This window comes from Oryctolagus cuniculus, chromosome 1, assembly GCF_051225735.1.
Source record: "Oryctolagus cuniculus isolate XC-2025 breed Fujian yellow rabbit chromosome 1, ASM5122573v1, whole genome shotgun sequence".
Taxonomy (NCBI): domain Eukaryota; kingdom Metazoa; phylum Chordata; class Mammalia; order Lagomorpha; family Leporidae; genus Oryctolagus; species Oryctolagus cuniculus.
In genome coordinates, this window is record NC_142867.1 from 162,467,342 (window position 1) to 162,482,277 (window position 14,936).

The window sequence follows — 14,936 nt, forward strand, 5'->3', positions numbered from 1 at the left end:
GTCTCTGGTGGGAGAACCCAGCTTAGAGTACACAGCAGTGGTCTCTGCTTGGTTAGTCTGTGCTGGAAGGAATCCTTGAGGCTGGAAGCTCAGCAGCAGACAGGTCAAACAGCGTCCTGGCAACAGCAAGAGATGTGCACATCAAACTCAGGCAGTCCCGGGTGCTGTGTTCAAGGCCCCAGAAGCCAGGAAAGAGGTGACCTTGGGAAATCTGAGACCTTTGCAAAGGAGAGCAAACCAAGGCTCCCTCAGATGGGGCCTTGGGCTGTGTTTATTTTACATATTTGTTTTCATACCGTGTCTGCCTCCCCTATCCAAAACAAAAGGTTAAAGGGGCCGTGGCTGTGGTTAATGCTTCTCAAGCAACACACTTGAGCTTTTCTAGGTACCTAAGGAACCTAGAAAAAAAATTGTAATTCAGTTATGGTTTTTTCATTCAATACATTTTTTAAATATATTTATTTATTTGAAAGGCAGAGTTACAGAGAGTTAGAAATGGAGAAGGATCTTCCATTTGCTGGTTCACTCTCCAAATGGCCACAACAGTCAGGACTGGGCCAGGCCAAAGCCAGGAGCTTCCTCTGACTCTCCCACATGGGTGCAGGGGCCCAAGCACTTGGACCATCTTCTGCTGCTTTTCCAGGCGCATTAGCAGGGAGCTGGATCAGAAGTAGAGAAGCCGGGATTTGAACTGGCACCTGTGTGGGATCCTGACATTGCAGGCAGCAGCTTAACCTGCTATGCGGCAATGCCAGCCCCATCACCTGCATTTTTTATGAGTTTTTTTTGAGGACCTTCCCATAGGCATGGATTTCAAGGTGTTTTTGTGGCAAAATAACCTTATCTTGTCATTGCATTTCCATGAACGTTTTGCAGTACCTTCGTGTGTCTGCAGAGAATTCAGCTTGGCTGTCTTCTGAGAATGCAGCGTCTCACTCTCACTCTTCTACAGAGTGACTTCCTTCTCTTCCCTCTGGCACTTAGCAATGTCCCAACCCCTTGAGGGCTGGGAGGCAGGGACAGAGAAAGGAGGACTTTAGAGATTGGACATCAATCATCTTACAGTGTGGTAGCTGCGGTGTGTTTTATAATCTCCTCCGCCTTTCAAGTTACCTGTTCGAGGCACCATAAGCCTTTTCCATTATTTACCTCATAGAGAAACTCAGCAGCCCAAAGCTCACCTGTTAGAACACAGTCCCTGTAAAGTTACAGCTAAAGATGTCATTTGTTCTCGTGAACATATTCAGAATAACTAAAGTGAAAGGGATTTCATGACCTCTGTTATTTCCATCCAAAACTAACATTCCCCTTACACATTCCCAAAGACGTCACTGTGTTTCACCACCACATTCCACTGAAGATTAGCAGGGCCGCGTGAACCAAGGGCGCAGCCACGTGTTGTTGTCTGTGTTGATGTGATGACTCACAGAAAGTGTGCTCAGCGCTCTGAAATGAGTACTTCTGGCAAAAGTATCAAAGCAAACAGACGAAGCCCCCACGACCCTGCCGCCAGGCAGACATAAGCTGTGGTTCAAGTCACGTTACAGAGGACGTCACTGACTTATGGGTTGGATTAATTTGGAGAGCAATCCCATGCCCCGCATGTTATAATTTAGACCATGGAACAAGGAAGCTGAATCTGGAACACTTAGGTTATTCATGGCACCCAGCCCAGCTGGTTCTCTTCTGTCAATCCAACCTTCCACTCTCCCACTTCAAGGAGAAATACTGAGAGATCTCAGCAGCACAAAAGCCCTTTTGTATCATTGAGATTATGGAGCATGGTCAAGTTCCAGGGCAGACCACTGGGCCACACTGCTCCTAAAACTGCAGGTGCTCCCTTAGTGAAAACCCTGCTCACATAGTGACCCCCGCCTCCAGCTGAGCCTTTTTGCCGAGCAACCCAGCTCAGAGAACCCTGGGCTCCCCTGCCTAGGAAAGGCATGGTGGCTGGAAATGGATCCCCAGCTTGGAAAAAAATGCAGTCCCCATGCTCTAAGAGGTCAGCCTCCCTGAAGCTGTCGTTTGCATGTTGCTTGACTTCCTCCCCATCCGCCTCCTTCCAGCCCTATAAGCAGTACAACATGCTGAGTGCCGACACCACCCGCAACCTCATGATTTGCTTCCTCTGGATCATGAAGAACGCGGATCAGAGCCTCATCAGGAAGTGGATTGCAGACCTGCCCTCCATGCAGCTGAACAGAATTTTAGACCTCCTTTTCATCTGTGTTTCATGTTTTGAGTACAAGGTAAGTATGGGACGGCTGCATTGGCTGCCAGCTCTTACCTCCCACGTTCAACTCTGCCTCTTCAATCTGGCTATGAGAGGCATCACTAGTTTTTCTCATTTCTGCGCTCGAGTCTGTAGCCTGTTTGCATTTATAGATAACACTGCACAGGAAAAGGATCTCTGCCTTCTTGCAAAGGGAACCCCATCCCATTCTTGTTCACAGGGTTGAAGCTACAAGATCCTGTAGAACGGCATCTTCATGTAAAAACCACTGACACCACTGTGGAGTGCTCTGGTTTTGTTTGTTTGTTAAAGATAAATAAATAAATAAATTTTACTTATTTGAAAGGCAGATTTACAGAGAGAGAGGGAGAGAAAAAGAGACAGAAATCCTCCATCTGCTGGTTCACTCCCTATATGGCCAAAACAGCAAGGGCTGGGCCAGGTCAAAGCAGAAACCAGGAGCTTCTTCTGGTCTCCCACGTGGGTGCAGGGGCCCAAACACTTGGGCCATTTGCTGCTGCTTTCTGAGGCCATTAGCAGGGAGCTGGATCAGAAGCGGGAACAGCCGGGGGGACTCGAACTGGTGCCCATATGGGATGCTAGTATCACAGGTATCAGCTTTACCTGCTACGCCACAAAGCTGGCCCCGAGTGCTCTGTTTGTTTGTTTGTTTGTTTTTTTTTTAAGATTTATTTCTTTATTTGAAAGACAGAGTTACAGAGAGATAGGGAGAGATGGAGAGTGATCTTCCATCTGCTGGTTCACTCCCCCAAGTGGCTGCCACAGCCAGAGCTGAGCTGATCTGAAACCAGGAGCCAGGAGCTTCCTCCAGGTCTTCCCACGTGGGTGCAGGGGCCCAAGGACTTGGGCCATCTTCCACTGCCTTCCCAGGCCATGAGCAGGGAGCTGGATCAGAAGTAGAGCAGCCGGGACTCGAACCAGTGTTTATATGGGATGCCTGTGGCACAGACTGGGGCTTTACCTGCTACACCACAATGCTGACCCCGAGGGCTCTGTTTTGATTACTGTCCGCATTGATGGGGATCTCACCAATCCATCTGTCCTCCTGCCTGTGTCCTCTCCAGGGGAAACAGAGTTCTGACAAAGTCAGCACCCAAGTGCTGCAGAAGTCGCGGGACGTCAAGGCCCGGCTGGAAGAGGCTCTGCTCCGTGGCGAGGGGGCCCGAGGGGAGATGATGCGGCGCTGCCGGGCTCCAGGTGTGTGGGACGTGCGTGTACATGGTAGGATCCTCTACCTCTAAGAAGAGGTTGCGGTTAGGGGTCACAGAAACCCTGCCATGTCTCTACATGGCATCTTGTAAAACTCGGTGGCGGCAAAGAGGGACAGTCCATGAATGTGAGTTGTGGATGAGATGGAAGGGGTCTCTCTCCCTCAAGGCTGAGACTTCGCTAGCGATACATGTAATGAGTCAGTCTTGGGCATGGTCAAGAGACTGGGCAGCCCTAGGCCCCAGATCATCTCCCTAAATCATTCAGGGTTTTATTAGAATGGAACCAGTTCCCCAGAGGGGTCTCAGGGTGTCCCAGGCCTGCAGAGACCCCACCCTACCACCAGAGACAGCCTCTGCCAGGCTGGGCTCATCACTCCAGAAGGTAATGAAATACCTAGCGATCTGGGTGCTCGTCTCTGTGCCCAGAGTAGAACAGACTCACCATTCTCCCTGTTCACCACCGTGGGGGACTTGATAGAGCTTTCAGTGGACCACCCACACCCTTCTTTCCGATAATCCCCACTGATTCCTTGGGCGCCCTCTGAGTTTCACTGGAACCATCTGTTCATGGGAAGTGTGCTCCCTGACGCCCCAGAAAAATAGGGGTTTTCTGCAGCTCTGAACTCTCAGTCAGCCCCGACATAGACATGGCGCCTTCGTCTCCCACCAGCACCCTGCATGGATCTAATCAGAGAGACACTGCTGAGTCTGCTCAGTTGAGCTTGTTAGAACTTCTGGTTATCTCGGAGGGCTTCGTGCTAATCAAATTCCTATCATACATTTCTTCACTCCTAGGGAATGACCGATTTCCGGGCCTCAATGAAAATTTGAGATGGAGGAAAGAGCAGACACATTGGCGGCAAGCTAATGAGAAGCTAGATAAGTGAGTCACTCAGCAACTTTGCGCTGCTTTTACCTAACGTCCAAAGCCATTTTTCCCAGGCTCCTTGTGTTACTGAAACAACTGCCTCCTTCCCAGGGGGAGACGAGGCAGCGTCCCTGTCTGTGTGAACACAGTTCGTCCAGGGACCCGGACAATCACACAGATAGGAGTTGTGGTTTCCAGGCTCAGACATGTATCACAGAAAAAAGAAGATTTACCAACCTCAGATCACTTCATAAAAGCAGCTGTTGGGGAGAGGGGAAACAGAGAATGCACGACTAGGGACCCAAGACCACAGAATTTCAAATCCATAGTTCATTCTAGAATGGAACGTGCACAAAGGTATATGCTCAGAGATATTTCTACCAGCACTAGCTTAAACTGTTAGGCAATGTGAAAACATTCTAAATGGTCAGGAATAGAAAACTACATAACGAAATATTAGTTTTCCATCAAAGTGTTTTGGAATAATTTTAATGACATGAAGAAATGCTTATGAGATAATTTTTAAGTGAACAAAAATAGGCACTTGGATTAAAGAATATAATTAGAATCTCTAATTAATGTGTAATATGTGTGTAAGAGGTTGGAAGGAAATATACCAGCCAGGTCTCTGCATGAGTACTTGGGCCGATATGCACTACCTCCCCAGGTGCATAAGCAGGAAGCTGGATGGGAAGCAGAGTGGCCGGGACTTGAACTCACACTTCGACACAGGATGCTGATGCTGCAAGAGGCAGCTTAGCCCAGTGCACCACCACACCCACCTCTACTTTGCCTGTTTTTATTTTTCTCAGTTCCCTCAACTTATTTATAAGATACTTGGTTCTGAGAGTCCATAAATTCTAACTCAGGCAATGAACAACAACAATAAATACCCATGCAACCTTAGTAGTTAGCTTAAAAGAAGAGCCTGACAAAGCTTGTTTTATCTGGGCTGTACAAGGTGATGTTTTGGGGAACTTTTCCATTTTGCTTGCAGTAACAACACAACCCTTGGCCATACCCCACAGGGCCTATTGGTTCTCTTTAGGTTGGTTTCCAGCACTGAGCTACCTAGCAGGCTGCTCCTGACCACAGCTAAGGAGTCACCTTTGCAAATCTTCAGAGACAACATCCTTTTTTTTTTTTTCTGGTTTTTTAAAGATTTGTATTTCTTTAACAATCAGAATTACAAAGAGAGAAAAGGAGAGACGGAGAGAGAAATCTTCTATCCACTGGTTCACTCCCCAGATGGCCGCAACTGCCAGAGCTGGGCCAGACCAAACCCAGGAGTCAACAGCTTCATCCAAGTTTCCCACATGGGTGCAGGGACCCAAACGCTTGGACCATCTTCTGCTGCTTTTCCCAGGCACATTAGCAGGAAGCTGAGTTGGGAGTGAAGCACCTCAAACTCAAACCAGCACCCATAAGGGATGATTCTGTCATAGGTAGTAGCCTTGCCCAATACACAAAGATGCCAGCCCTGACATTTTCATTTTTTTTAAGATTTGTTTATTTTATTTGGAAGGAAGTTTTTCAGAGAGAGAGAGAGAGAGAGAGGGAGGGAGGGAGAGAGGGAGAGGGAGAGAGAGAGAGAGAGAGCAGTCTTCCACTAGCTGATTCACTCCCTAAATGGCCACAATGGCGGCTGGAACTAGGCCGATTAGAAGCCAGGAACCTCTGGATCTCCTATGTGGGTGCAGAGGCGAAAGCATGTAGACCATCATCCGCTGCTTTCCCAGGCACGTTAGCAGGGAGCTGGATCAGAAGTGGAGCAGCATAGACTAGAATCAGTGCCCATATGAGATGCTGGTGCCAGAAGCAGCAGCTTTACCTGCTATGCCACAGCCCCCTCCTTTTTTTTTTTTTTTTTTTTTTTTAAGGAAACAATAGAAAAATTACAACAGCCCAGCTTAGCTATTTGGGAAACTTTGTAATTATAATAGTGCTGTCTTTCACCTTTATTGTTCAAATCATTTTTCTATTATATTGGTTCGGGTTTTTTTAAAAGCAGTAATTTTCAACCTGGACTACACATTCAAATCCCCTGGGGAGCTTTTAAAACTCCTGATGTCAGAGTGCCCAGATGTACCCCAGACCAATTAAATCATAGTCTCCAGCGGTGGGACCCAGAATCAGTAGTTAGTAAAACTGCCTAGGTGATTCTATTGTACAGCTGAATGTGAGAACCACTGTGTTAAAGGAACAGCTGGTAAGGTTTTTAAAAACCAGATTACTGGGACTGATGTTGGCACAACAATATTAATGTACTTAATGCCACTGAAGTGTACACTTAAATATGGCTAGAATGGCTAATTTTATGTCATGTTTTTTACCATGTTTTAAAAATTTGGGGAGCAAACATTATGGCACAGCAAGTTAAGCCACCATCTGCAACGCCAGAATCCCACATCAGTGCCATTTCGAGCCCCAGCTGCTGTACTTCCTATCCAGTTTCCTACTAATGTGCCTGGGAAAGCAGCAGAAGATGGCTCAAGTACTTGGGCTCCTACCACCCATATGAAAGACCCCTACAGAGTTCCAGGCTCCCAGCTTTGGCCTCGTCCAGTCCTGGCCCTGCCCTGTTTCGGCCATTTGAAGGGTGAACCAGCAGATGGAAGTGGTGAAGGACCCACACTGTATGTCAGAGTGCCTAGGTCTGAGTCCTGGTTCCACTCCTGATTCACACGCTGGACAGTAGCAAAGTGATGGCTCAAGTAGCTGGGCCCCTGCCACTCACTGAGTCCCACTGCTTCACTGTGGGTGTTTGGGGAGTGAACCAGTAAATAGGCGCTCCCTGCACACTTCCTCACTCGCGCGTGCTCTCTTTCTCTGTCTCTGCTTAAATAAATAAATAAAAACATTTTAAAATTAAATACATAAAAAATAAATTTTAACTACTTCGCAAGTTAATTAAAAAAGAGCTTTTGCCAGCGCTGCAGCTCACTAGGCTAATCCTCCGCCTTGCGGTGCCGGCACACCGGGTTCTAGTCCCGGTCGGGGCGCCGGATTCTGTCCCGGTTGCCCCTCTTCCAGTCCAGCTCTCTGCTGTGGCCAGGGAGTGCAGTGGAGGATGGCCCAAGTGCTTGGGCCCTGCAACCATATGTGAGACCAGGAAAAGCACCTGGCTCCTGGCTTCGGATCAGCGCGGTGCGGCCGGCCGCAGCAGCCATTGGAGGATGAACCAACAGTAAAGGAAGACCTTTCTCTCTGTCTCTGTCTCTCTCTCTCTCTCACTGTCCACTCTGCCTATCAAAAATTAAAAAAAAAAAGAGCTTTTTATAAGATTTATTTATTTATTTATTTATTTATTTGAAAGAGTTGCAGGGAGCGTGGGAGAAAGAAAGAGAGATCTTCCATCTGCTGGCTCACAACAAATGGCCAAATGGCCACAACAGACAGGGCTGGTCCAGGCTGAAGCTGGGAGCCAGGAGCTTCACTTGGATCTCATATGGGTGGCAGGAGTTCAAACACTTGGAGCATCTTCTGCTGCTTTCTCAGGTACATTAGCAGAAAGCCGGATCAGAAGTGAGACAGCCAGGACATGAACTGGAGCCCAGATGGGATGCCAATATCGCATGCCTTGACTGTACCACAATGCTAGCCCCAAAAAGAGCTTTTAGATTTCTCTTATTTTATCCAAATATTAACACTTGGAGAATGAGAAAAAAAGTGATGTTGATAAGTTTCAAACCAGAGAACACACAGAAATATTGGCTCTGAGCCCTCTGTGATATATAAGCAACCTCAGTGCCCCATTAGTAGGTTAAGGGGATTGGAGAGCAGCCTGACCTGATTCATGACATCTGAGCTGATGGCTCTTGGCCCCTGGGGTATCTTAGTAAGGTTAATTCTTCATACCTCCTTTTGCTCAGAACTAACTGTGGATGGTGTTACAAACTGCAGTAGTCCCCCTTATCCTAAGGGGGATGCTCCAAGGCTCCCAGTGATTCTGGAACCACAGATCATATCAAACTCTGTGTAGGAGCACTGTGATACTTGGATGGTTGATCTGATAACTACTAAGTGACTAATGGGTGGGTAGCATATACAGTGTGGATACGATGACAAAAGGGGTGAATCCTGGCCCAGGCAGGATGGGCAGGATCGTGTGAGATTTCCCCACACCTCGCAGAATTAGAACTCATTAATTGTTCATTACTGGAATTTTCCATGTAATCTGAGCTGAGGGTATTCAAAGGTAACTGAACCTGTAGACAATGGAGCCACAGGTAAAGGGAGACTCCCCCTTATCCCTTTCCAGCTTCACTTGGTTTTATGAGAATTAGTGCACTAATTCCTAAAAAATGAAACCTACTAGAGAAATAGCACCTGGTAACTTCCCATTTCCCAGTGGCTAATGACCAGTAACGTTAGTAATGTTAGATGCCTCTTGCCCCAGAAATGCTACCTTGCTTCCCAGTGGAAAAAGAAAAAAGGACTTAGGTACTCAGCCGAGCAACCTCAAGGTGGTCTTCGTAAAGTTAAGACACTGACTTTCCCCTCCCAGTTCTGAAGCTTCACCTTGCCTTACCCAGCAGGGTCCTTGTTGCCAATCTCATTCTCTCCAGCATGTTCGGGGGACTTCCCTTTCCTTGGATCTAGAGGCAATTCTCTCTCTCTCTCTCTCTTTTTTTTTTTTTGGACAGGCAGAGTGGACAGTGAGAGAGAGAGAGAGAGAGAGAGAGAAAGGTCTTCCTTTGCCATTGGTTCACCCTCCAATGGCTGCTGTGGCCAGCACGCTGCGGCCTGGCGCACCGCGCTGATCCGAAGCCAGGAGCCAGGTGCTTCTCCTGGTCTTCCATGTGGGTGCAGGGACCAAGGACTTGGGCCATCCTCCACTGCACTCCTGGGCCACAGCAGAGAGCTGGACTGGAAGAAGGGCAACCGGGACAGAATCTGGTGCCCCGACCGGGACTAGAACCCAGGGTGCCAGCGCCGCAGGCGGAGGATTAGCCTAGTGAGCCGCAGCGCTGGCCTAGAGGCAATTCTCATGCATGAAATGCAGGCATGGCCTGAGGCTTTAGGCTGCAATCTCATGGGCTCACCTAATTGCTAGGAGCAACCACAGTTGTCTTTCTACCCATTTGGTTGTTTTATCATTTTCATCCTTATTAATAATAGGAAATGGGACTGGCACTGTGACATAGAGGCTAAAGCTGCTGTCTGCAGTGCCAGCATCCCATATAGACACCAGATTGAGTCCCAGCTGCTCCACTTCTGATCTAGCTCTCTCCTATGACCTGTGGGGAAGCAGTGGAGGATGGCCCAGGTCCTTGGGCCCCTGCACCCACAATGGGAAACCTGGGAGAAGCTCCAGGCTCCTACCTTTGGGTCAGCCCAACTCTGGCCATTGTGGCCATTTTGGGAGTGAACCTGTGATTAGAAGTTTCTCTCTCTCTCTCTGCCTCTGAAACTCTGCCTTTCAAATAAATAATAAATCTTTAAAATAAAATAATAGTGGGGATGACGACGACTTGGAGGGTGTGCCTAGATGATCTTTATACCAGATACAAATCATGGAAGCACCTGTCCTGTGTACTTGCTCATGGCCAGCTACTCTGTTTGCATTCAGTGTTGATCATCCTAAAGATCTCTTTACGCCTTAGTATATAGATCACCAACACGGAACTGGCCAAGTCTGATGCATGCTTTAATTTGACCTCTTTTGTTTCTTAGAACAAAGGCTGAGTTAGATCATGAAGCCCTGCTCAGTGGCAATCTGGCTACAGAAGCAAATTTAATCATCCTGGATATGCAGGAAAACATTATCCAGGTGAGGACGACAAACTCCTGATCTGATCCTTCCAACATGAATATGTTTTCTGAAATTTAAAGAGGAATCCTTCATTCAAAATAGTGAAAGAAGTAAATGCAAACCAAAATGCCTTTTTAAAAATGAAGTTGGGAAGTTTACTGTTTACAGTAGTATCTACTTTGCAAATGCCAGAAATACCAAGCATTCTTCAGGCTTCTTTGCCTGGCTGCTGGCTTGGAAAGAGTCAGGTGCTTAACAAGCTAACCCCTCATGGTAACATCTGCAGAGACTGTACCAAGCTGATAATGTGGATAGAGGGCTGACAGTGCATTCTGAAGATCAGGGCTGCTAACTAGGGTCTTGATCCTGATGGGTCAATGCCAGTTGAATGATGGTCTCTGTTGGGAGTGTGAGCTATGACTGTGACTAGACTAGGTAAAAAAAAAAAAAAAAAAAAAAAGAGTGCTAAGGTGATGAATGATGTCTGTCTTGGTCTCACACTGGTGAAGAAAAACCATTTATGCCATGAATTTGCCAATTGTGCTGTAAACAAGTTTAGTGTAACTGTGAACCTCATGCCATACTAATTTCATCTTCTAATGATATTTCCAAAAATTTCAAAGATGTCTAGGAGATGAGTATTTTAGTTACCCTGAAAATGAATCTTTACGTGTTTCCATTGAGAAGCCGATTGTTAGCACAGATCCAGTATTCCTTTTTCTAGCTGAGAGAAATATGGTTGAAACCCAGTAGAACCTTAAGTATCCAACTTCTTAGTTATTTGAAATCAAAGTAATTATTGTAAAAACACCAAATATATGGTATCCTTGATGACTCTGATATCCTTGTAAGTGCTTAACATCACATTGATTTTATCTTTATCCAGCATGTCTTTGAGTACTGGATGTCTAACAGCAAGCCACAAAATGTATTTGCAGTTTTGTTGTTGGGTTGGTGCTGCTAATCCTGCCATAGCTGATAAATAAAACAAGCTTCTGTTTAGAAATGTCACTGCCACTGTTGGAAAGCCCCTCATTGTGTTTGGAAGCCCACCAGGAAAATTATGTCCTGTATACAAAGAACCTTCCAAGAGCTGTGGGCTATGATAGTTTACCTTCTAACTGCATTTAGGAGCCCAGAATTAGCCATAAATCCCCAGTCAGTTGGGGATTTTGAAATAAAGTCAGTTGGAAATAGATCTTCCACTCTATGATTAATGGATGACATATCTCACCAAAACCTCCAGCCGTTCAACCAAGAGATACGGGGCATCAGCATCACCAGGCTAACCTGCATGAGTGTCTGCTGTGCCTTCGGTTCCCTAGCGCGGCACGGGGATCAGTGATGCTGTTCTTCATTCCCCCAGGCGAGCTCGGCTCTGGACTGTAAAGACAATCTGTTGGGAGGTGTCTTGAGGGTCCTGGTGAATTCCTTGAGCTGTGATCAGAGCACCACCTACCTGACTCACTGCTTTGCGACACTGCGTGCTCTCATCGCCAAGGTAAACACTGGACGCTTGTTTTCTTCACTCTTAATTAAGAGTAAGATTCTCATCTAGCTCCACAATGCTGTCTTCAGGTGGACCAAAACCCACAGTGCAAATTAAGTGGCATTGCAACAAAGATCTTAGGTCTTCCTGGGAGGAGAGCAGGTGGTTTGATTCTGTGAGAAGTTCCCATGGAGAAGACATATGGTGGCTCTCAGACTTGAAACGTGTGCCGAATCCTGGAAACTCAGAAGGGCCACTCATTGGAAGTCCATGACGTGAGAGCAAAGTTCACCAGAGTGACGTTGCTGTTTCCGCCTGTTTCTTCAATACCTCATCTGAGTAGATTGACTCCTGTTCATGGCTCCCTTACTAAGTCTTAGAAAATGTTGTGGCACAAAGTGCCAGAAGGTTCACATTTAGAAATTCGATGATTGTTTACAGCCCTTGTCTCTACTGTTGAGGAGCAGTGTTTTTGTTTGTTTGTTTACTAGTTGTTGCACCCTTTACTTAGTGTAGAGTTAATCTTACAAGTATAAAGTAAAATGAAAGTAGATCTTTATAGAAATTAAGAGAGGGAATAAGAGAAGAAGGAGGAGGAAAGGTGGGAGTATGGGCGGGAGGGAGGACAGGGAAGGAAGTATCACTGTGTTCCTAAATCTGTATATGTAAAATACATAAAATTTGTTTATCTTAAATTTTTTTAAAAAAGAAATTAATTTTTTTTGACAGGCAGAGTTAGACAGTGAGAGAGAAAGAGACAGAGAGAAAGGTCTTCTTTATGTTGGTTCACCCCCCTCAAATGGCTGCTACGGCCGGCGCGCTGCGCCGATCCGAAGCCAGGAGCCAGGTGCTTCCTCCTGGTCTCCTATGTGGGTGCAGGGCCCAAGCACTTGGGCCATCCTCCACTGCCTTCCCGGGCCACAGCAGAGAGCTGGACTGGAAGAGGAGCAACCGGGACAGAATCCGGCGCCCCAACCAGGACTAGAACCTGGAGTACTGGCGCCACAGGTGGAGGATCAGCCAAGGGAGCCGCAGCGCCGGTCAGAAATTTTTTATAGACTAAAGAAAGTAAATTTTTCCTTGGGTAAAAATGGCCTGTGTCAATTTTTTTGTTGTTGTTGGTTTTTTTTTTTTTTTTTTTTTTTTTTCTCTATGGAAAATCTCAGTTGCTACCTTCTGCATGTGGTCCTTAAGATTCAGAAAGTGGAATTCTGCTCTCCTGTATTAGAACCAATAATTTCCAGAGACATCAAGAAACTCACGATTAATTCCTTCGAAGCTGTGACTTCACTAGTGAACACAGCATGGCTAACAGTGCAGTTAATGATGCAGCCATGACCTCAGTTATACATTTCATAATTAAGCCCGAAGTTGACTTCATTGCTCAAATCCATCTTCTGACTCATGTAGCTCATTATCTCTATGGTGCAATGTCTTCCCTCTTCTGGGCTTTTTGCTTGTCCAAGCAGACGTTTGCATATTTCAGCAGGAATCCTGTCCAGAAAGCGTCTGACAGTGCCAAGTGATGCCTAATGGGCCCTTTGTGTCTCTCCTAGTTTGGAGACTTGCTGTTCGAGGAGGAGGTGGAACAGTGTGCGGACCTGTGTCAGCGAGTTCTGCACCACTGCAGCAGCAGCATGGATGTCACCCGGAGCCAGGCCTGCGCCACCCTCTACCTCCTCATGAGGTTCAGCTTCGGAGCCACGAGTGTAAGAGCTCAGACTTGCGGTGACTCGGAATCAGTAGAGAAAGCCAACATGAGGCGTTGGTTGACAGGAAAACATCAGGCAGAGCTTGACTTTTGTGAGATGGAGCAGTTGAGTTTGTAGATGGACAGCAGGTTTCACTGGGATTTGTATCTCAAAGCCAGTCAAGACCGGGGCATGCAGTGCCTTCCATCAGTATGTTTCAGTAAGAAGTGGAAGCATATATGTGACAGTTATCTGTAGAAAAAGTACAGCACACAAGAATTCAGAAGCATGTCCTGTTCCTGAATTCTGACAAGCTGCCAGAGTGACCTGTGGGAGAGAATTTTAAATGATCATTATCATCTGGACCTGAGTAAGAATGGAGGATTTGAAGCTTTTGGAGTTGAGCTTTACGGTAGAATTGTAAACCTTAGCTTTGGTCTGTGTGGATTTGGGTATGTCCTTTTGGAATTTCCATTTGTAGTTATGTACCTGCTGAAGTGATGTTAAAGTTAAGTTGGCCCATGGAAGAAAGGCAAGGTCCTCAGAACACTGATGAAAACTGGGGAAAACTATTTAAAATCTTTAGGACATTCCTGGGGGAGCCTTAGAATTGCCACATTTTTCTGTGGGCCTGGAAGGAAGGGAGGGACAAAGTCGCTGCTTCCCTAGAGTCTAAAATCTCAGAAACTGTGGCTATAGAGGTCACATTCCTTTTTGCAGTTTCATTAAAGTTTCAAGAAGAGAATCTTGGCACAAGAAGATAAATACTGTGACCCAGCTTTGTAAGAATCTTCCAGCTTTGCAGTGCAGAGGCAGCCCAGTCCTCAATGAAAATTTAAAGGGAGCCTGACAGATTTATGTGCAAGCAATATCCATTTAAACAACAGTATGAATCTTGTTCAAAGTATGGCTCTCATTGCATTGAGAGAAAAGGAAGTGATTAAGGTTGAGGTAACAGGAACATTGAAGAATTGCTTGTGTCTGGGGCTGCTGTCTTTATCTCCTAGTTGAGTGTTGCTTGTTCCATCTTTATTCTTTTTCTCAGAACTTTGCAAGAGTGAAGATGCAGGTAACCATGTCTCTGGCGTCCTTGGTGGGCAAAGCCCCAGACTTTAATGAGGTGCACCTGAGAAGATCCCTGAGGACGATCCTGGCCTATTCAGAAGAGGACGTGGCCATGCAGGCGACTCCTTTTCCCACCCAGGTAGACTGAAGAATATTCCCTGTCTCCTGAATGGGTTTGGGATACATTGATTATGAATGTGCGTGTGTGTTATTTGCAAGTATGTATTGCCGGCCCAATATTGCAAATGTTCTCGGTGCTCTAAGAGGTAAAAAAGAGAAAACAAAAACAAAACACATCCACCTCTGTCCTCAACTTAAGATGCCAAGGATCTATTTGGAAAGCTCTGTCTCAAAACGATTAGGAACCTGATACTTAAGTGCCAGCTGTGCAGGAAGAAATGAAACACTGAGGCCAGCACTGTGGGGTAGCGGGTAAAGCCGCCACCTGCAGTGTAGGAATCCCATATGGGCGCCGGTTCAAGTCCCGGCCACTCCACTTCTGATCCAGCTCTCTGCTATTGCCTGGGAAAGCAGTAGAAGATGGCTCAAGTCTTTGGGCCCCTGCATCTACTTGGGAGACCCAGAAGAAGCTCCTGGCTCCTG

The 14,936-nt window shown here is 46.5% G+C and overlaps 1 protein-coding gene across 4 annotated transcripts in view; it reads left to right on the forward strand.

Moving 5' to 3' along the window:
• Positions 1-14,936, forward strand: part of DOCK8 (dedicator of cytokinesis 8) — a 253,132-nt gene that overhangs the window by 201,148 nt on the left and 37,048 nt on the right. For all 4 annotated transcript variants that reach the window (XM_008256091.5, XM_008256100.5, XM_089337104.1 and 1 more), the window contains 7 exons: positions 2,067-2,249; positions 3,319-3,451; positions 4,261-4,348; positions 10,010-10,106; positions 11,455-11,589; positions 13,134-13,286; positions 14,314-14,472. In XM_008256091.5, coding sequence (XP_008254313.4) covers positions 2,067-2,249; positions 3,319-3,451; positions 4,261-4,348; positions 10,010-10,106; positions 11,455-11,589; positions 13,134-13,286; positions 14,314-14,472 — 948 coding nt within the window. The remainder of the gene's footprint in view (positions 1-2,066; positions 2,250-3,318; positions 3,452-4,260; positions 4,349-10,009; positions 10,107-11,454; positions 11,590-13,133; positions 13,287-14,313; positions 14,473-14,936) is intronic.